At 39.1% G+C, this 23,614-nt stretch overlaps 1 protein-coding gene across 3 annotated transcripts in view; it reads right to left on the bottom strand.

The window, feature by feature from the left end:
* Positions 1–23,513, bottom strand: part of kif1b (kinesin family member 1B) — a 66,273-nt gene extending 42,760 nt beyond the window's left edge. The window contains exons 1-10 of one of the 3 annotated variants that reach the window (XM_055223061.1): positions 23,245–23,513; positions 22,052–22,203; positions 3,537–3,613; positions 3,260–3,433; positions 2,987–3,055; positions 2,705–2,883; positions 1,099–1,210; positions 643–720; positions 232–297; positions 71–88 (exon numbers count right to left, since the gene is read on the bottom strand). In XM_055223061.1, coding sequence (XP_055079036.1) covers positions 71–88; positions 232–297; positions 643–720; positions 1,099–1,210; positions 2,705–2,883; positions 2,987–3,055; positions 3,260–3,433; positions 3,537–3,613; positions 22,052–22,157 — 879 coding nt within the window. In that variant the 5' untranslated portion in view covers positions 22,158–22,203; positions 23,245–23,513. The remainder of the gene's footprint in view (positions 1–70; positions 89–231; positions 298–642; positions 721–1,098; positions 1,211–2,704; positions 2,884–2,986; positions 3,056–3,259; positions 3,434–3,536; positions 3,614–22,051; positions 22,204–23,244) is intronic. The other 2 variants (XM_055223062.1, XM_055223063.1) reach the window with 2 other exon arrangements.
* Positions 23,514–23,614: the final 101 nt, after the last annotated feature.

The raw sequence follows: 23,614 nt of genomic DNA, 5'->3' as shown, positions 1-23,614 counted from the left end.
AGCAACAGCTCGTCACATCAGGCTGATGGAAGGGATTAGATGCGAATGACTGGACTGTCCGAGGGTTTACCTTGCTGGTACAGTTATCCTGAGATAGTAGGCGTTAAAGGACAAGAGAAAAAGAAGGGCAAATATTACAGCATGCCTCACTTCCAACATTGTCTCCTCCCAAAAACAGGGCAGGGTGGTTCAGGATAACAGCTGGAGAAGGGCAAATGGAAAAACACTCACCACTTCAGCCAAAGCAGATATGACTTTTCCTAATGTGGTCAGAGACTTGTTGATGTTTGCTCCTTCCTGCAATAAAATATGGGAATATATTAGAGTATTGATAATTAGAACTGAATGACTTGTGAAAAATATCTAATTGTGTTTTGTTTTTGTTTTTTTCTTAAAAGCATTGTGATTAGATTTATAAAATTGGCATTTTAATGTGACAAAGTAATACAGTAGAAGATTCACATGTATTTCAGAACATCTTTGTACAGATTTGAAATATAGGGTTAGCAGTTTTTTTTAAGCAGAATAAGACCGGATATGTTGTTGCTTGTTGTTGTGAGTCCATTCAAATTGCGATTTCAATTCTATTGCAATTATTCATTCAACCCTATTGACAATTGTAACCGCTGTAATGAGTCATACCTTTAATCTGGTTCCTTTTGCACCAGTGGAGTCCGCGCGCTCACTTCCTGCCAAATCTACTAGACTGATTTTGCTGACCTAAAAAGAAACATTTTAATTGTTAGCATCATGTTTAATTTTATTAAGACAATTCAAATAGGAACTCTTTAAACTCATTGCTGACCAAGACCCATAAATCGGATGTTGCTCACTACAATAGGCCATGTGTTTTCAGAAGAGAGGGCTCTTTGTTTTATGAAAATCACAGGAAGCAACCTTGCATCAAAATTGACTTTTTCTACCACAATTCATTCACTAGTAACGTCATCAGAGGACACATCAAAGCAATCAAATGACAGATACACATAACTGTACGGCGCCATAAATGATCCTTTTAAAATGTAGGAGACAGTGGGACATCAAACTCTCTGGGGAGAAAGGACTCATTGAAATTCAAGTCAAAGTGTCCCCTCTGACCTTCTCTGTGGAGAGGTCCGTCTCGTTGTCATGTTTCCTCTGTGTGAAGACAATGGTGAACACTGCATGTGACCTGCTGCTGGTTTCGTTCATGTTGGTGGCAGCCACAGTCCTGTAAATAAAAAAACATTATATTCTCAACATGAACAAAAGATTAACTCTACTTCAATGCACAAATTATAGTCTGTTTACAGATGCTGAAATGTTATTACGTTCACACTGACATCTGGGGGTGTGGTCCATTACAAAATATTAAACAATAGTCATTTTCCTGCTCCCACCTCAGTTAAAAGGGCTATAACCAAAATTTTTTCACACATATTGTAATAGCAGCTCTTCAGATAGCACTTTACGTTCACATTTTGACCTTAAATGTTTTTCCTCTGTGAAGCAGGAAGTAGAGCCATTGGCCTGTTAGTATGCTAGTTGTTGTTATTTGTAAGCTGAGAAAACAGCCTATAACTCAGTCTGTAAGAAAGTAAGGAACATGTCTGGACCACTGCACATTTCAAAATGAACTTGTTTGTCATGTTTTAAAGACAGTAAAAATCAGGCACACTACAGGCCTATAGAGTGTGGTGGATTCATTTGAAAACCAGCACTTGACACTATGTATTAAATGCTATTGGATTTTTAGGCTATTAGGAAGAATTTAGGTACTGCTTTATACAGCAGAGGAGGATAAGTGTAAGGATAATACTGAACACAAATACAGTGGGGAGTGGAAGAGCGCGGCCACAGGGGAGATAGTGGCTTTACACGGCATGTTCTCGAAATAAGCCCTCTGAGTCAGCACAGAAGATTAGGACAGGGCTCACTCCTCCCCAGGGAGCTCCCGTGACTTACACATACATCACCTGCTCAGAGGTACAAAACATTTATAAAAAAACTTGCCATAATTAAAGCTATAGACTAGACCCATTCTAATATTAATATAAACACAATATTAACGCGATACAGCAACATACACTCGGCAAAGATCCTAAAATTATGTTGTTTTGGAACGGAACACAAAAGCAAATTCATACATACTGATAAGTAAAAATAAGTAAACAACAGGCTCTGTGCACAGTAACGCCGGGCAACCTCAGTGTTAGCCTCACCACTTCCTGTCCTATTTTATCTCCCTGAGGTTTTTGCCGAGTCACGCCAAAATGAATAAATATTTAAAGTTCAGGGATCTGTTGGTGTTAAACACTACACAAATAAAATGACAGTTTTGTGTTTAGAGAGATGTTTGCGTCTCAATGCTAACGCTAATGGTAATTCTGAGGCATAATAAATATTTAAAAAAACACCACAAACTGAAGTATTCTACATATAAACATAATTGGGTAATCTGTATTTGAATTAATTTGAATTTTAACATGTTGTTTATTTTATGCTTTGCAGTTTTAATAAAAGTGACTGTTAGCTTTGAGACACAGTGGCCTAGCTAGTGTGTTGGATACCACCATTATATCGACTGAAATGTATCAATTCTAATATTTCAATGTTGTGAAATTAACCAATTGTCAGTATAGTTCACTTTACTATTCTGCTTCCATTTTTCCATGTAGAAGTAAATATATTTTGTGAGTTTGTGGTCACAGTTATGAGCACATACCTGGCTTTGTTTCCTGCATCCATAAGATCTGCGATATCTGTGTAGGAGGTAACAGCGAGCTTGGACAGGTCCTCCACATAGGGGCCGAGGAGGGGGTGTTCACGCACTCGCAAGTTCCCTTTGTTTTTGGGATTGAGCAAGTCCCGGACCCGCTCACAGTAGATCTCCATGTAACTGACCTACAAACCATCACCCAGAGTTATCTTGTGATAGTAAAAGTATTTGGTGCAATAGGCAAGTCCAGGAATGTTCAGTCTGTCATATTTGTTTTTTATGGTTTACCTCAACTGAGTAGGAGAGCTCTTCTTTTTTGTTGTCTAAACTGATTTTCTCAAATAGATCTTCACAGAGCTGAACAGACAGAGCAAAGATTTAAGTGAGAACAAATGATTTAGTCCACAATAAAAGCAAAACGTCATGTATAATTTTAGTACATTTTTAACTGAAGGTAAGGTTATAACTTTGGAACTAATATGTACAGTATTGATTAGGGATTAGGCATTTAAAAGTACTGGAATAACTTATAATAGAAATGTGCAATCTGGCATCACAAACCATGGGGATGATTCCTTCCTGGCCCTCTTTGCCCATCATGGTGTAGGATTTGCCAGCTCCAGTCTGGCCATAAGCGAAGATGCAGACGTTGTAGCCCTCAAAGGCGTGCTCCAGCATTTCCTTTCCAATGTCATTATATACACGGTCTTGAGAAGCAAAGCTCGGGTCGTCAGGCTGTGCAACAAAAAAAGACAGAAATGTGTAAAATCAGTATTGAAGTTTTACATTTTGAAACATTATTCTATTATCATTCTATAACTTATTACACTACACTTACCGAAGTGTGTGACCAGTAGGAATAGTCAAAACTGAATGTCTTTGCTGGTTCTTTTGGCGCTTTGGGGTTGAGAATAGCTGAAAGAGAAAAAACAAAAAGGGTCAATTTGTATAAATAAATCGGCAAAATGTTTAAATTGTCCAAATAATTGTGTATTGTATAAATTCATTCATTCTCATTCAACACCACAAATGTTTATAGCCCATATCCTTCTAAAAACTGCCCAACCAACTAGCAAAAACACTACATTTTCAGAATGGCTAAAATGAATAGGATTCTTCTCAGTTTTCCCGGGTCAACTCATAGTTTTGATTTTTTTTTTTTATTATGGGTCAAACGTTAGGCAAAGGATCTTAAAGTAAAAGTTTGAGTCAATTATCTGTCAAAATCTGCCACAAAAAGTCATGAAACAGCAATATTTTTTATACAGTTTCATAATCCCCGTAAAAGTCTGTCTCTTGGTTTATAGAAAGCTCAGTCTGATCCATGTTGGCTAACTCTGTCTTGTTCCTCAATCACACCACTTTACCACTGCTATATTTGGACTAACGTCACATGAACGGATAATGGTGATGAACGTCTTTGCCAAAGCATTTTTAGCAGAGGAAAAAATGTCGATGTTTCCACAACATGCCACTTTAAAATGTTCGGTTAGACAGCAATAATAAGTAATGGAGGGTGAGGAAGTAATGGGCCAACGTAATAATTCATTTTTAAGTAGAAATACACATTCAAACACAAGACCTAAGATTAGTCTGTCTCGGTAATTACTATATCGACTTATCGTTCAATATATGACACATGGAAGAATATATTTTGGTGCTCATTATTTTTCTTGTGTAGAGTTTCATTGCAATAGTCAGAGGATTTTTGGCATTTTTATGTAATATCGTAAGATTTGAGCTGTACAGGATGCAATAAATCACTTCTATGGTGAATTATTTTTTCATTTTTGTACTTATCTGTTGCAACTCAGCCCTTTTAATGATACAGTCTATTTAAAATCTATTATTATTGTAGCAGTGGCATAAAGTATTGTCAATATTATCATTTATCACAGTATACCTCTATGGCAATATATCGTGCTTCAAAAATGTGTTATCGTTAGGCTAGGCTAGGATATCTGAGTTTGGGCAAAGTAAAATCAAGTTTACATTTTGTGCATTAGTACCAAGCTTTGTCTATAGCCTTTTCCTGCAGATCTACAGATATTTACACAGTACAGTATATCGTCACATTAGAGTTGCTTCACAAAGATTTACCCGCTGGTTATTCTCGGAGTAAAGTGATGTAGTTTAAAGCTCTGCCCTTGCATTGTGTGAAGCTATAGGCGCTTGTTAATGAAGCTGAATCCGCAGTCATCCCTGGCATGTTGTCCCTCCCAGCCACACTCGCACTAACCCTTGGGACAAGCTTTCACTGCTCCGAGGAGGAACAGGGGCGACAGTCAGGAGAGAGGAACCCTGCATTAACTAAAGATTTTCAACAGTACAATAGTATAAACTGGATCTAAAGTAAACACATTTTTTACATAATCTTGAGAGCCAAATACTTTCATCACCGCAACTGCAGAGATATGGAGGCACAGTGAGGGAGAGGAGAAAATCTAATAAAAGTAATCTACAGGCCTCAAGAGCCTAGCAACCATCCAAACAGTGCACCAATACAAAGACTGCTGTCAAACTACGCATCTGCACTTCTGCTATTGTTACCGTCAGCACTCTTCTCATTAGCGATTAGCGTTATTTCATGCTAATTCGTCTAATGGGGATATGAATGGGCTCTCATCTCCTTGACGTGAGGGTGCTCGACGAGAAACGCTTTTGAATCAAGACGCCCTCGACAGAGTGGCTTGTGCTGTGGATTTCGCTACTGCACTAATCAATAATGCAGGAGATGTGGAGAGACAGGGATTGCATTTCGCCCTCCTCAGGTCACATGCTGGTAGCAGAGCACAGAGTGTCCTCAGAAAACGGGCACGCTATGGCCTACATTTACAGGAAGATGCTATTGAACAAGCGCTACAATGGAGTGTTAAGGTGCAGAGAGCAGTAGGGGCGTCCATATTGGGAAGAGAAGATAGCCCGACAGGTGGCTAAATTAAGTCCCCTGTTCCCCTTTGACCTCCCTCTAAAGAGAAACTAGAGTCATGCCAATTGGAGAAAGTAACCAAGAGGGGGTTAAAGTTACCACTGCCCCTGCTCCCCTTTCCTGGAACAATCCCCAGCAGCTATTAGCAAGTGGCCATTCTCAACTGAGTGAGCGAAGATGCAGAAATCGTGGTGCAAGTGCAAAGGACAAGTTTACAAATATAATCTTTGATCAGAGAAAATCTTAATGTGCATTTTGGAATAAATCTTTTAAAATGTCTCTGCTTTCAATACGGACGGAAATTATGGTACCTAATTACTTTTTATTTCTATATCCGTTAGCATTAGCAAATGATGTAGCAATCAATAGTCCATTTATTATTTACAAAAACCTCCCCCACCACAGCAACATTAATTAAGTACCGTAGATTTGCACTGTACAATATCCAGGAAGATAAGATATAATACGTGATAAGTGAGGTTGCTGGATCCAATATTTACAGGTTTAAATAAACACTTATTTTTTGAATGTTGTTGTGAAACAGTAGAAGAAAATGTGTGATAGTATAGCTTTTAGTGTATAATACCATTTCAAACTTGACTGAGATACTAATAGAATAGACTTGATACTTAATTCTGAATCTGATCCCACGATGAAACACTCTTTATTTAGACGATAAAACATAATTTTCAACATTAAATCATAGTACTTTCTTTTATATTCCAATCCCATGTGGCCTTATATTTGTGTAATCCCTCAGTCGCAACTTTTATAATCGATACTTTCTCAAATGACTATATAGTTTTGATACCAGTTTTAGTTAGGGATGCACCGATCCAGCTTTTTCAGTTCTGATACTAATATATTGGTACTTTCCCTTCAAGTATCTGCCAATAGGTGATAATCGATACCAGCGTAGGGACAGAAAATGGCACTCATTTTCTTAAAACATAGTTAACGTTTTACACAAGAGATCCAATTGTCTTATGCAGCTGGTATTTATCTTTCAAATGACTACTACACAGCTTTGTATGAAGAAAACTTAAAACAATATGAAACAGCCTGTAAATAGTCTTATTACATCCAGTTAAAGGCCCAATCAGGATATCGGCAAAAACAAAATCATGGAACGGGCAGTATCGACACTGGTCATTTTCAACTATTACATTTACCGACTTGAGAATTTTTCCATTTCATTTGTTTTTTTTTTAATTTTCCATCTGTTTCTCAGGTTTTTTTTGTCAGAGTGAGGCGTCTGTAGCCCACCTCGCAGCACTTAGCAGGGGTCTGCTGTGCTCCACCAAAAGTGAGTCACGATTTTTGATGTGGCGGAGACATCTCACTCCAGTGCCCACACAGAGCAGTCTTCTCCCCTGAGCATCGGCCCGTGCGTCACCAAAAGCCTCTCAAGGGGACAGGTCTTAGGACATAAATCTGCCAATATCCTGTCTTTTTTAATACAGTTACAACAGTTATATCATTAACCTGTAACATAAGTTTTCAACAGTGACAAAGTGAAGAATTTTTGCCTGGATTGCGCACCAAAACAAGAGGCCGATGCTCCACTGCCCCACATCTTTGCATGACTCACTCTCCTCTACGCCAGTGATCTTCAGCATCTCATCCACCTACATCTGACATAATTACACCAGCAAGTTATGGCACCTGTACGTCTACGCTAAAGCCTGTGACCATATCAAGTGTTGCCATTTATAGAAAGCCAATATTCCCACCAGCCACATCCTGCCCTTAAAATGGTGCCTAATAAACCACGTCATCAATGCGGTGCTCTCATGGCAACAGGTGGAGACGAGAATCGGTTTCCATAACAACCTCAACGTGACACAGAAGGATGCAAGGATGAAGCACACGCAGTTTTTCTTTCAAAATTATAGCCAAAATACACAAGAACTGGAACAGGGTAGTTATCCAAGACGAATGGAATGGAATGGATTTTTCATAATCCGCCAGGCAATTGGCAGAAAGTAAAAAGCTTTAGGGTTTAAGTAAAGCTACTTAATGTATTTTTACAAGGTCATAATCATATTTAACTTTTAACTTCAACCTTCCTTTAAGCTTAAAGAACAATGAAATGCATATATATTCATTCTAACACGGTGCAAAAGATAATGCCAGTAACAAATGCGATCATAGGTTCTAACACACCAGCTCAGTTAGTAGTGAGTGTTTGGACTCTGATCGAAAGGTTTGTGGTTCAAATCCCGCTCTCAACATAAACATCATTGGTAGGGCAGTCAGATCCACTGACCCACAGGTTGGTGGTGTGATTCCAGCTCCCACAAATGAACACTGTCTTTGTGTCTTTGAGCAAGACACTTAATCCACCTGACCCCCAGTGTCTGTATAAAGGGTGAGTATTCCCTTGATGTAAAGTTCTTGAGTGCCTTGATGACAAATTCTGACTGTATAAAACCAATATATTCTTATACAAACCCACATAGGGTGATAATGTTTATCAAGCTTGAAACAAATTACTCTCAAGTATTCCAGAAAGCAGTTGTGTCACTATGTGAAAGTGACAGTAAACCGTGAAAGTGTTTTAAGCTTACCATTCCCAACACATGAACACAACAATGTTAACATGAATAACATATCCTCTTTAGGCAAAAGAATACACTAAAATGGCAATACTCACGCCAATACTCATGTGCATTTGACCACACTTAATTCTTGTCCATTCCATATACTGTACAAAGCTGGTTCTCCACAGGGGCGCTCCATTTAAAACCTCTTGGATACCTGTCTAACTAACCACATCCTGCTATCTGAGAAACCTCATCAGCTGGATACGGCCGGCAGACATTTTGTATTGCCCCTCTGGTGTCAGACATGAGGCCAATAAAACAGCCAGGAAAAGTCAAACCAAGCCTGGTAATTAGGTTGTTAGGTGGTCTGGAGCTGCAGATGGGACTAGGCATCGGCTCCTTCACCGGAGACCAGTGGACATGTATTGGAGTGTAAAATGGTGGAGCGCTACCTCCCATCTCTGTCGTCTCTCTGTGGACTGGCCTGGGGCAGAGTGGATCAATGTGGATCAGGAAGAGGATACAAACGTAAATAATGCTAATGAACAAACTGTGAAAAGGCAAATGGATAAACGGCTCTATTCAGAAACTTAAGGATTGTATTTACAAAGCAGGCTTTTTTCAGACGACTGAAGGCGGAATTTTAATAGCCTCCCCGGGGTGAGTGCATATGGGCTGACGCGTGATGTAACAGCCCTTTAAAACAAGCGTTTCAGTCTGTTTAGATAACAAACCCTACTTTACATAATCCCAACATTCTGAAGGCTCATACATTGCACTCAACACAACTTACATGAGGCAAAAACGGCTCTTTCTTCATTTCATTTGGAGTGACACTGCCCGATATGAGCCAATCGGTTTTGTTAGGACCTCAACAAATTGATTGATTGTTTGATTCAATTTAAATTTGATTAATGATGCAGACCTATAGTTGAATATAAATGACAGTCAAGTTCAAAAGCACCGTTATTCATACAGACCTTCATGTATACAAATAGTGTAAAGAGTTGGTGGCACTGTATTGTGACTCAAATACAATAGAGTTAATCGAGTCAGCAGCAGCACATGTTTAAAGCTGCGTATCTCCACTACCACATGCCTCCTGCGCTCACAGCTGGTTAGGGGTGAGTGGTAGAGCTGATCTGCTGCTGACATGAGACTAAGCATCAGTGCACTGGGCTCATTCAGGTTCTCTACAGCAGAACACATGCAGACATTTGAGCTTCTTTCCGTCAGAACGCACAGGCCTGCCACAATAACCAATTTTGAAGTGTGATATATTGCTGAAGAAAATATAAACGGTAAACGATAACACTGAAACTAATTTATGTACCGACACAATAACCCGAGACAAGATTTAAACCACAAAAAACATTCTAAATCTACAATATAAAAAAAGAAAAATATGTGAATGAAAAACTTTACTTAGTTTGCATCTGTAATGAGTCAAAAATGTATTAATTCAACCTTCTATGGCTCAAATTGTCTCATATAGCAAAAAAACCCCAACAAAAAAATAAATCCCAGCAAACCACAGACCGATGTTTCAAGATACTATTTATTGTGACAGGCCTAAAAACACATGCACATATTTGGGCTGACCACAGACATGCGGTTCTACGGTGTCTGTGATGAGGCTGTGATGGCGTGTTGTCAGGGCAGCAGCAGGTGACACTGGCCCAGAGCTCAGGCTAAAAGTAGAGTCTGAACAAGGCGTGGACTTTTCACAGACAGCTGAGCTTGTTGCACCAAAACAAGCTACAGCAACATTTCCAAAACAGAGAGATGGGAGAGTCACATTTTCAGAGGCCTCGCGCACTTTCACACCTGGTCAACAGCTGGGATGGGCTTGATTGGAGTCAGCTATATCTAGAGATTAAACGCATTTGTCATGAAGTTTGTCTCATAAAGATTAAGGCTGCACATTTGTCAAAAAGGCAAATGTAAGCAAACAAAATGGCTGTATCTGAAATAAGAACACACATGGGAAATCAGCGGTTTTCCTGACGATATGAGATAGGCCTCTGCTTTGACAATTTAAATCCAGGCTCAAAACAGGGCTGTTTAGTTGTGCATACAACTGAAAGATTTCTATTCTGCACACTTCTTCTTTAATGTTAATTTTGTGATGACTATTCAGAGTTTGTGTGTATTGTGATTTAAATGTATTCCTTATTCTGTAAAGCACTTTGAATTACTTTGTGTCTGAACTGTGCTGTACAGACAAACTTGTCTTGCCACATTGTTTTGGTCACATAATGGGAAGCGATTCACAGTTATTGTTCTGTAATTCTACATTTCTCACTGATTGATTTTGATGCTTTATTTTATTTCATCTTTTGCCATGTCTAGTATATGGTTTGTCTGCAAATAATCATTCTAAACGAGACAATTCCAAACTTTCCACAGTAAGTTCCACCTATAAAAACTACTGGAATGGAATGGAATGTGTCACCAGGATTAAGCCTCACCTAAAATATCTTACACATTAGGATCTAAGTCAGGACTAAACTATGCCTAAAAAACATGAGTAAACTGGATGTAAACCAACTGAACACTGATTGTGCATTGAATTGCACTACAGTAACTAAAAACACCTCTCGCTTGGACCTTGAGGACATTTTTTTTCCCAACAGCTCTGTATATCTGACACAAGCCATTAAGAGGTTATAATACTCCCTACAAAGGAAGTCTGGACAAACTTGAATGGACAATAATGCTGCAATTTCCTTGGTTAGTTTGTCCTTGGTTTATGTACTGATGATAAATAAACTTTTCTTGAGACTTCCTCCTGCCTCTCTCTACAACTTTTGGGCTACTTGAATTATGTCCACAACCAATACTTAACACTTTGAATAATAAGGGATAGATTACAGCATAAAGAAAAAATATAAAAAACCCAGAGTGCCACCAAAAGGAGCTTGCGTACCAGTTTGTAGAACCACTGCCTTACGACTTACCACATGTTTTTTTTTACAATCACAGCTCATCACTTTCCTCCAACACTCACTATTATTATACCACAAAGAAAGAATTTCCTTAGTCACTGAAGCGCCAATAAAGCCCTCTGCTCAGAATACAGCTCTGGTCGTGTTGGTGTGGACAGGCCGAGAGGAGCTGGGGAAAAACCACAGGAAGATCCGAGAACAATGGACAGAATGTGTGCTACTGCAGCTGACAACTGGGCCTGCTAAACACATTAGGTAATCTATTATGACAAGTATTCAGACAGAGCCTCCACCACAATGACCCTTTCAGAGACTTAAAGGCATTCATAAAGAGTAGTAGTAAAGTAGAAGCTAACTATTCGTGGGTTTCAGCTTCCTGGTGTATCGTGCCATTTTGAGGATGGTATATTTTTGTTTTGAATTGTTAATTGCTATGACAACAGTTGTATCTTTTCATCATTCCAAAACCTAAGAATATAAAAGAAATATTCAGGTGGCATCATAGACTGTATACATAAATGGACGTAGCTAACCTGCTAGCCACTGCATTCCAAATAGGAAGTGAGAATGGACGTGCTTCCGACTCCATCGACTCTGGCTCCAGTTCACTCAATTCCAATTCATTCAAAAACTGTCGCCCGTCTCTTCGTAACTGCTGTCAGGCTCACTTTTCGATATTAAAATGTACAAATTAATTCAAGCTCTACATGATCCTGGTATTTTTATTTTGTATATGTTTAGAAAAAATATGTACTTAAACGCCAAACCTGGACAATTCCTACTATAATACTTAACCTATGTCATAATTGTAAATAGGCAAAACTTTATTAGTTTTAAGTTATAGCCAACACTCTAGGCAATGAATCTTGAATTTCAATTAGATTCAGATATGATTTTACCTAATTAAATTGGTCTTCCTAAAAACACATCATTGTGGGTATAGGAGGTTATTAAAACATATTTTATGATAAGTTGTAGGGCAGGTCAGTTCAAAGGACTAATAAGATTATTCAGTACACTAGAGGTGAGTGTCTTAAGATCCATCTGAGAGGCCAAGTCAGACGTCCCATGTGCCAGCTGTTCAACCCTGAGTCAATCTATTTATACAGCAGCAGATGCTCCCAGCGCTAACGCCAACAGACTGCAGTGACAGGAAGGAATGGACACATTTCAGCTACCAAACCTTTTAGCTTTAGCCTTAGCCACACTGTAAATCGCACTTGGCCACGGACATTGATAGCTGATAGTTCACATTGGCACACAGAATTTTCTAGAAGCCACTGTGCAGCTAAAATATGCTACGCTAGCAGGACTTATTCAGATGCTAAACAAACAGTAGGCCTATCTGAACAAAAGTGCAGCCATGTCAGCTACTACATACACATCAGCGGCATCTATTTAGTGACAATTAAATGTAGTTGAAATGTATAGATATATATGTCCGCGTTTGATTCAGTAAACATGTGAGCTGTCTGCACCTCGGTGTTAACTCTCTGATATACGAGTCTGCACCGGGGGCTACAGCTGTTATTTCTGATGGAGCGCCTCCAGGAAGGATATGATATTCTCCCAGTACAGGTGCTGGCTCAAAGGGCAGAGGTCATCTTCCACAAATCCTGTCTCATGGAAACGCGTAGTCATGGTTCTAGACGAGATCAGACCAGACTGGGACTTCCCCATTTAAATAAAGGGCTAATTTGCTGTCCTCCGTGACCCTAAGAAAAACACTGTACCGATGGTGGGTGTTAAATGTGCAGTGTACCTTCTGTCCCCATGAAATATATACCGTTTTATGTACTTGACAAGTTAAGACGCATTGCAGTAGCTCTCAGCCAGTCACAGTAATTACTATATCGACTTATTGTTCAATACGAGTTATTTGGAGCAATTATTTTTAGGGGTCAATATATATCCTGGATACTTTATCTTTGCACTAGTGGGAAATATTCGGTATTTGGTACTTTTCTGCACTGTGATCAAATTTGAGCTATGGAAAGTTGAATTATAGACTCATTATAAACTCAAACTAACTACTTAAAACTTATATTCTGGTATTTACTTATTGTAGTACTTTTTTTTTTCTTTTTTTTTATAGGGGATAATTCTGCTTTAGGGTTAGGTTTCAATATTAACGCTTATCGTCTATATTTACTTGAGCAATATATCGCACTTCAGAATTTGTTATAGTGGCAGTGAGTTTTTGCGAGGTCACAAATTAGTCCGAGACCTTTGAAATGTGACCCCTGAATAAATTTACTCCAGTACTGATAGGTCAATGAGGGCAAGAAAGTCATAAGCACAAGTCACTGCCCAATTGAGTATTCAAATGTCACATCATGAATCTACAAATATCACTGCCTGTTTTCGCTCTCAACTATTTCAATAGACAATATATGGCCAGTTAAGACATTACTAAGTCTGTCACGATAACAAATTTTGAAGTGCGATATATTGCTGGAGAAAATATAGACAATAAACGATAATATTGAAACTAATTTATGCTACTGACACAAAAATGTATTAATTTAAGTAGAATTATCCCCAAACAACAATTCTAAATGTACGATATGGTTAAAAAAACAAAAGATAAAATATATAAATAGCAGATTGAAACATTTGGTAGTTAGATTGTATCTATAATGAGTCATAGAAGTGATTTATTCATCCCCAAACAGCTCAAATCTAATCTTAGAGCAGCAAAAATGATAAAAAGTTCCCAACTAGTACAAACAATAATGACTGTTCCATCTCACATATACTGAACAATAAGTTGATGTAGTATTTATCGTAACAGGCCTAACCATTACAATTGTTCAATCCAATAATTGTGTAAATCAATGTTAACTGAGCGACTACATTTACCAAACTCTTCCTAAATGAGCCTTTGCTGTTGAGTGTGTACAGTAGCGCTCACATCAGGACATCAGGAGGCATTTCTCTGCGCACTGACCTGGATTCTCTTCATCTCGCTTCCGCTCGGGGACCACAGACTGGCGTTAAAAGCTTTCTTTATGTAAGCATCATGGCGTCACAAACACTGGTCCCTGATTGGTTGCACTTTACAGTTTAATGATGTTTTTCTCACCTCCATGTTAGAAGCATACAGAAGCACTGTATAAAGAAGTGGACTAAGTGAGTGTGATGTCGCCCATAGAGTTCGGGTTCGGCCAAATAAAGCTCATTGAGGCTAGCGGTTATAGAGGTGAATTTGGAGGACAAAATAGCAATAGCAAAATAGTTTAACCAAAATGACGAGCAGCTGTTACAGAGAGAGCGGCGACAGTTTTTCAATAGAAAGTGAATTGGACCCTGAGTTAATGGAGTTGGAAGTTCACTGTTCACATCCTATTTAGAACGCAGTGGCTGAACAGTATGGCATTAAACTTATTTCCATGGAGACAAGTAGATGACACCACACAGGCAAGTTACAGGTCAGATCTGTGGAGAGGCAAACTCGCTCTAAGTTTTTAAGTTTTGGGTTGTTTTTTGTTTTTGTTTTTTTTTTTTAAATAAAGAAACCTGTGATTGAATACAAGATACAGTTAAATGCCATAATCTAGAACTTTCCAGGCAAAACAATAACATCTCCATTGATTCAAGCCGTTGGCAGACCTTCCCACCAGAAAAGTTACATAATGCACCTTTACACAAAGTTGGTAAACAGCTCAGTTTTTGAAGCAGGAGAGCAGCCAAGCAAAGGGAGATACGGGTCCCTGGACTTATTAATTAGAGTTTAAAAAATAATTCACTGCCAGCCTTCCACTTGGTCCTCATGAATTATACAAGTGAGCAGCATTGGGCAGCAGAGATGTGGCTCGTGCCTGGACTGCCAAGATCCTGGTTTGTAGTCAGGATTCAAACAGTGACGACAGAGGGACCAAACAACACTGCCTCACCGGGAGAGCAGTGTCAGCCAGGGCGAAGCTAAAAACATTATAGAGTACAGTGTGGGCAGCGATTTTAGCCAAAACAAGCAAATATGCAAAGAGAAAGGACTGATGTAATGTGGCTATTGTATTCCATTGTTCAGAATCAGATAAGACAGAATATATACTAATTGGGAACTAAAGATGAAAATTATGAAAACGATGTCATTAGCCATTGTTCATTCAGCAAAAATAAACCCAAATTGGTCCTAAATCTCTCATGCAGCAAACCTACATCATAAAATGAATAAATGCAATGGAACACACCAAAGACTTGTCTGCAGCTGTTAACCTTTTATCCGATTGGGTCTAATATGAAACAGCGCCACTTTTCCACGAATGATTCAGCTGCTATTACTGTTACAATGGCACACTATGCTTTGGCCTTTACAGCTGGCTGCATTGTGATTATGTGATTCGTTGTATTGTTTCATTTGGTCTGAACTTTTAAATTAAGTTTTTTAAAGCTTAGTAATCTTGCTTTCCATTAGGGTTAGTGAGTTTCACCAACTTCATACATTATAGTGTTTATAGGCAATTCAGGAGTGGAAAGTAATACACTATCATCCTATTAAACTACAATTAAAATGCTGGGGAAAAGATGATTGATTCCATGGATTACTTTTGAAAAATCCATCATAAATCAGCTCTCATCTTTTTGCAGCACTTTGAGATATTACAAACAACATACCTAATATTTAAATTTAGCATTACCGATTTGATATATTGGCAAACTTTCAGTATTTTTATGTTAACATGGATTTTACAAAGATTTGTTTACAATGCAGCCTAGCCAAGAAAGCCTAGTGTTCTCCCATCATGCCTCTGTGAGTTTATATGTGCAACGCCTCACGCTGGAGCACACGTGATGGAGGCCAGTGCACGGCTCGGTCTGCTGCTGCTGCTGCTGATGATGTGGCTGCCTTCACCTCCCCCTCCTCAGCTCTGCATCCTCAGTCTCCACTCACACCCAGACACTTCTGCAAAAGACACTAGCACACTTTCCACTCTGCTACGTCACCACCGAACTGATCAGACTGTTACAGACACAGTGGTTCAATAAGGAGAGAGATGTGGAAAATGGATTAGCGAAAGGCAACTCTTGGTTAGGCCTGTCATGATAATTACAATATCAACTTATCGTTCAAGATATGAAAGCTGGAGCACAAATTTTTGGGCTCAGTTTTATAATTTGTACTTTTTTTTGCAATAGTGAGGAGATTTTAGCCCTTTTTCTGTACTATGATCAGCTTGAGCTGTAGATCAAATAACTTGGTTAAATATTGGTTCATTCTGCATACTTTAAAATGGTTCTCTGGGATTATCCTGTTTAAGTGGCATAAAGTAGTTTCAATATTATCATTTATTACAATATATGCTTCAAAATGTGTTTCCATTGCAGGCCTGCTCTTGGTTGTGTTCGCGAAATCCTCAAATAGCTGCAGCATAAACCAGAATTCATTATGACTAACAATATTAAAACTGGGCCATTTCATTGACAGCTTGGATCTAGTTGACTTTTTTTTTTTTAAATAAGTAAACAAAAAGACATGACAGGTCTATTCTACAAAATCAAGTTTTGAGACCTTTTAACCATGTTATACTTGTTACCCCTTCTCATTTACCCTCTCGAAGTCGTTTTTTCAGTGATTCGTGCAAGTCTGAGCAATCTTTAATGGCTTATTTTCAATACGCCATGTTGCCAATCAATCAACGCTTTCACCGCCAACGGTACACGCCCACTGCTCTGTACATACTTCCTTCTTCAATTTTAATTTTTTTTATCAATGACACGTGGAGGATTTGGCAGAGGTGTGTAGGTATTTTGGTATCGCTAGCGTCATGTGCAACTATCCATAGAAGCCGACAGCTACGTGCCTCTTTGTTGTGATGTGTACGCCAACGTCAGCTCTCATTGGGCATCGCAGTTTTCTAACGCCGAATTCAGCGGACTTGTTTCTTCTATTAAGCTATTTTAGATATTATGATTTAAAATGTGCAAATTATAACAACTATATAGCAGACACAAGCACGATAGGTCATCTTTACATCAGCACAACTGCAAACCTCTCTATAACTATAATATTTTACAAGATGATGAGCAGAGGAAATATGCATCTCAAGTTTAAAAGTGGAAAAAAAAAAAAAAAAACTTCACACATATGGCAGAGTGAAAACCACAAGTGGCCCGTCGCTGCAAAGCTGAAACTGCATTTTACTAAGCGAAGGCATTTATCACTTTCCCCTCGCGACCTCGACAAATCAAGCACATTCTAGCAGCAGACCTAATGAGAAGAGTCGTGGTGTGGCTCGGCGCTCGTTTCCAACTCGTAAAAAAGTGTTGAGTCAAAGTTTACAGCAGGGAATATACAGTGTGATATGGATTTATACTTGATGTTAAATTTGATCCAAGAGTTGTGTAATAATAATAATAATAATAATAATAATAATCTGGTATAGGTGTCAATAGGTGTGATTTTGATAGTAATTGTAGAATGATTGGTAACAGAACAAAATTTGTAAAAACTCCTTTATTCAAAAGACTAAATATAATAGGTGACATTTAGTGACAATTTGCTTAGGAATAGAGTGGAAGTCTACAGTAACAAGAGCAATTATCTTGACAACTAAACACAATTTCCCAGCAAATTTGGACAGTTATTACATGTCATTTATTTTAGCTTGTTATGGAATTAACATTTTTAAGCAAAGGTTTAATCCAACCCAGTGAATAACACTCTTTTTATGTGGCCACCATTAGGAGCCAATTTCACATAGCCTACTGTTGTCCCTATACCATTTAGAGAAGACTCGACAATAAAACAGTGATAGCCAATAAACAATAGTGATAGCCAGTATGCTAATAAGTGTGAGAGCACCCATTAGGGCACTAAACGATTATCAAAATATGACTCAGGCACAGTTCACACTTTGTATACAGTTTGTTAGCTAGGTCTATTGAACTACACAAATAGATGTTAGTTTCAATGTAGCTAACTCCTCCCTTCAGATAGATAAGGCAGTGTCCTCCAGTAATCTGACCAGAACTGAAGAGACCGTTTGGATGAGCAGTGAAATGTCTTCACAGACTTGTATTTTTCTTTTTTTTTTTCTCTTTGGATCATACCTGGATGACTGAGGGATTACACAGATCTCAACTTTTGAGAGCTTTCTTAATTATACTATCATTAACATCACCCAAAACAGCTGCAAAACTTTGGCAAACAGTGTGCACTTTGTGCTAACAACATCTGCGATCTTCATAGTGTATAGAAAAGGTGTGAGTGACAAAGGCGGTTGTTGACAGTGAGCAATGAGCAAAAACCAGCCACAGTTTAAAAAACACAAAAAGCTGTGAAGCTGTGTTTTACTGAAAGAGTTACACAATAGTGATACAAACAGGGCCAGGTGTGTATTGAACTATTTTGAGACAAACTGAAATGCCCAAGTGAAGGACAATGTAATGTACTGATGTTTGTGAATGGGTGCAGTGCGTTGAAGAATGTAACGCCTTAAGTGTGGTCTACGCACCTCAAGGGCCAGAGGATTAGCGCAGTAGGTCGTCAGGATTACTGCTCCTAATCAGGTCAGCGGCCTCGTCTGGAGAGGACCCAACATCCGGGTGACCACCACATGCCATATCTAAAATCTAAACCAGCGATTATTACCCGTGCCCAATCAGCTGAAGCATATCAAAGAGGTTTTATTGACATTTGGGAATAATGCTATCCTCTTATGTGCACTCAGCCGCCTGCTATTCCAGGGATTTCTAAGGTCACCATCCACTTACACAGACCTCAAAGACATTCAGCAAAATTGTGTTTGAAAGGTGACTACTTAGCAGAGGCCTGACCTTCGCTTGGTTCTATCAATTTGTCAATTTGTTTACCTTTTACCTTGGGGGCAACCCTGTTGCTCTTGTATCAAATAAGCCGATCGAATAAGCCTTTAAAAGTTTCTTCTTGTCAGTAAAAGCATTGATTAGATTGTTTTAGCATACATATTGTTGACCTTTTCTGACCTGTTGCATACTCATTTTGGTACAAATAAAAAATATCCACTGCTTGCAAGCGTGACGTGCAGATATCCATGGGATATTCCGACAACTTCACAGCTGTTTGTTGTGATGACGTTTACGGCAACATCAGCTCTCACTGGGCACTGCAGTTTTAAAACATGGACGTCAGCGGACTTGTTTCTTTTATTAAGCTGTTTAAGATAAATATTATGATTTAAAATGTGCAAGTTATAACATAATGATCCAAGGTGTCATAGATTATAACTATATAGAAGGCTCAAGCACAACATGTCTTCTTAAAAAACTGCTTTAGGGCATTTTCATTCTTATGTAATTGACAATTGGACTGGAATATAAATGGAATTAGGTAGTGCTTGTTTTTTTAAATATATATATCTTAAATAGTAATAGTAAAGACCAACAAATCCACGTGACACCAAAGATGTTTCAGACCTCCAGTGTAAACGCAGCACTGGTTGGTTGATCTGTATGCAGGGCACCTCTCAGGAGCATGCTTGGCCGTACATTCATGAGTAGGTGCTCAGTGGCAGAAGCAGAACATGCCACATGCGTTACATAACTTCAACAGAGATCTGAAGCCTATAATGAATGGAGTCTTACCCAACATTTGGAGCAGCACACAGAGTAAAAACAATAGGCTCATGTCACCTCTTTGAAACTGCATTAGCTCTGGTGTGTTTAAATGTATTTACTGAAGAGGCCTTTTTTAGTTCTAACTCTGGCTCTGAACACATTTCCTGATGAAAACTTCTTCAATGTTGACCCCAGCCTCCAGTGCATGTCATTTAGGAGGAGCAATGGGTGCCCCCTGATCTCCTCCTGTGGTGTTGACATACGCACAGCGACAGAAGCACTGTGCCCTTGAGCCACCCATAACAATAAGGGGAGTGTCAGGCATTCACCGGCACATCTGCTGGACACTACAGCTGACCACTCCACACTTTGGAAGAAGGTCTTTGCCATCAGAGGGTGAGATGTCATAAAATATGGTCAGAAATGTTATTAGCAGTTCTACGTTTGTCAGCGACTTACAGTTGTAATACTGTCTTTTCTAACAATCACAAGCCTGTAGGCCTAGTTCCATTCAATCAATATACTGCATTTTTCACACTAAACCTGCTGCTATACACAAGAGTACTGTAAAATAAAATAATAACTAAAACAGCTAATATGACATTTACATTGAAAAATGGTTTACTATTAGGGATGCACCGATACAATACTGGTATCAGATATCAGCACCAATATCGAAAATTAGATATCAGCTTCCAAGGTATCAGTTTAGCTGATATCCCATTTTGATCTATAAATTGGTATAATAAGAGGTTTCACTGACTCAAAAATGTTCCATAATATTAAACTTGAATATATACAAACATGTTTTGTAGCTACAAAATACATTTGGATCATATCTTTCCTTTTGGTGTTTGTGTTTAATGGAAATAAATTATATTTTCAGTCTCTGCCCTAGTATTATAGGCAGATATCAGGTATCGGCAGATACTTAAAACCAAAGTATTGACATCGGAACAGAGAAACCTTGATTGGTGCATCTCCATTATAACATCTGAGCACAACATACAACTTTGCTTTTTCCCTCACTGCTACCAGCTCTGTCCTTACATAACCTCCAAACTTTAAGTATCATAAGACATTTTCAATTTGTGGATATTTGCTGCAATAAATAAACTCAAAACTCATAAAACAAGAATAAACTTCCCCTGTGGACAAATGTGAATGAATGACTTCACCAAACTCAAAAACAGGAAGCATTGTCAGAGGTACAGTTTGGCTGCGTCCTATTAAAGACAGTAACATTCTCAGCATACCACCATCTGCAATGAAGGAGAGCGTGGCCGTGTGCCAGCCTCCCCCTCTGCTCCTGCTCCGCAATGTGCCCATGTGACAAAGGTAGAGTAGGCAACGCTGCAGCCTCCCCAACTCCACACACTCTCTCCTTTTAAAACTACTGCATATTATATCCGCATCTCTGCTACAAGCTACTGCCAGTCACCCTCCAGCAAGCTCCCGTGGCTTGGGCATAATGAAAACCTCTTAAGAAATATACTGGGAGTGGTGGGGATTTGAAACAAAGCTGGTGGAGAGGATAAAGGGCAAGTGAGCATAACAGGGAGGACATACGATGTTATGGGAGATTTTGAAAGGCTTACTCCCAGTTGAGCCTAACATAGACTGGCAGGAAAATATATGGGCGAATGAACAGCAGTTGATGTTAAAACAGGTTTCTGTCATATTATGGAAGCATTACAAGGATCGTATGAATGTCAGGGATGTGCTGAACGAACTTGAAGCGCGGCGCTAGCTACGACAACAGCTAGCGCAGCACACAGTGAGTCACGCAAAAACAGGTGGAAGCTCATGACTCTTTGATAATGGATGATTACATTTAAAAGGCTAGCAAACAAAGCATTAGCATGACTTTTAGCCACAACAACCAGCAATACCCATACACAAAAATGCTTAAGAATCTGCCCTTTTGAGAATGACAAAACTTGCCTGCCTTATCTAGTAAAAGATTTGCTAACAATATAATTTTACAACCTATTTATATGGATGTACAAAGCTCTATGTGTTTATACAAATAGATAACACACAACCTTAAACAGTTTCACTATTTCACTTTCCAAATACCAACTCCATAATAAAGCTGTGATCGAACTGGGAGCACTGGCATCGAGGTGAACCCCCACGTCCCATAGCCCGGCCCAAACTCAGCATTTCTCACACAGACTCCTCAGGCATGCAGCCCCCTTCCTCTGTGAAGCCTTTTATTCTCATTCAATCCCGTTTGTGCCCCAACCGTTAGCCATTCAGTTTGCTCATTGTGCTGTTCTCTGCTTTGAGCCCAAAAGCATGTGGTGGCATGTGAAACTGAACCCAGTCATACATGTATTTAGCATAAATGGAATTTGTGTATACATTATGGTGGCAGTCAGATACTCACTTGTGGTGTTGCCTTGCATCTGGATGATACATTTTGATTCTTTGCTTGTCTCCCTTGTGTTGAAGGGACGAACCCGGACAGCGACCTTTACAGATGCCCCGGACATGTTGGCAGCTCTAGGCCGACCCTTTATGCACTAATGTATGTCCTTCCTGTTAAAAGAAAAAAGCAGAAGTTAATTAACATGCAACAGAATCATTTGTTCATGTGAATAGAGAAACTTATAATATGTGTAAGTGTTTTCTTAATGAAATTTTCTTCAGGCAGGTTTCCTCCAGGCATGTTTGCGTGTTTCTCAAATATTTCAGTAGACTACAAGAACTGGTTTGAGCTACTGTTTGCACGTCATAAACACAGTGGAAATGCATTGGATCTTCAACCAAAACAACATAAGAGTACCTTACAAAAGCCTGTCACTTTAAACAGTGTGGCCTTTATTAATGCCACCCCAATTGTCTTACTAATGCACTTTACCCAATTAACATCCATACATCTTTCGCCCCATGTTTTCTTCGTCCTGCCAGTCAGTCAGCCATACTTGCTAAAAGCATACGCCCATGAAATCCTATCTGCCCCATTTGCAGTGGGCCACAGTGGGATAGAAAGCAGGGCCTATCCGCTACATCTAATGTTGATATTGTACAGACAGGGCAACAGCTGGCGAGCTTTCTCTGTCCCAAAATTTTAATTCGCTGATTACAGGAAGTAGGCTAGTCTCATCCTCACTGCTGCTTCTGCTGTAAGGACACAAATCAATGTTTATTTCTTTTGCAACAACCCCCAAATAGCAGCTCTCTGATAAAAGTCATTCATAAACATATTTTAATACGTATGTTTGATTGTAAAGATTATGTAGTGTATTCCAAAACAAAAATGCGCAATGACAGCTGTGATTTCAGTCTTGTCTACAGGAATCTTACCCATTACTCTTTACTTAAACATAATTAGATGCAGAAACTTAAAGATATGTGCAGAATAATAAAGTGTTTAGTTGCAATATTACATGCAAATGGCTGCCAACGGCTAATTAAGAAGTAACGGACCAAAGTATCAGGCTCCCAGACGGTTACCCGTGTTTGACTAGCTAACAGCTAAATCTAACAAAACCAACGAGACAGCAGGCACTCTATTCAACAGCAATACCTCTGTTGTGCATAGTTAGTTCAAACTGCTGATCAAATTGTGTTACTTACCCTTAAATAATCTCCCCGAGGTCACACCAAAACCATAGGATAGCGGCGAGTAGTACCGTGAGCTAGCAACCGTCAAAATGTGTTGTTTTTATCACAATCCCGTCTCATGAAATCTGCTAATAACTCCGCGTACATGCAAACCACCCATTATAAACATATCCTCCGCCGGATGGTCATTGAAATCGTTGTTTAAATCCTTAGTTAGTGTTTTCCAGTTCAAGGCGGACGTGTTTCTGCGCCCGAGCGGAGAGAAGAATTGATGTATCGCTTGATTTACCGAAGAGATTACGTCAACTCCCTCTGAGCGTGGTAAGTGACAGCTCAGTCGACCAATCAGAGACAAGACATTAGTGACTAATGCGCGGCGTAG

This window comes from Periophthalmus magnuspinnatus, chromosome 7 (genome assembly GCF_009829125.3).
Source record: "Periophthalmus magnuspinnatus isolate fPerMag1 chromosome 7, fPerMag1.2.pri, whole genome shotgun sequence".
Lineage (NCBI taxonomy): Eukaryota > Metazoa > Chordata > Actinopteri > Gobiiformes > Gobiidae > Periophthalmus > Periophthalmus magnuspinnatus.
Note: the sequence above shows the minus strand (reverse complement) of the source record. Positions and strands in the feature narration are given on the sequence as shown.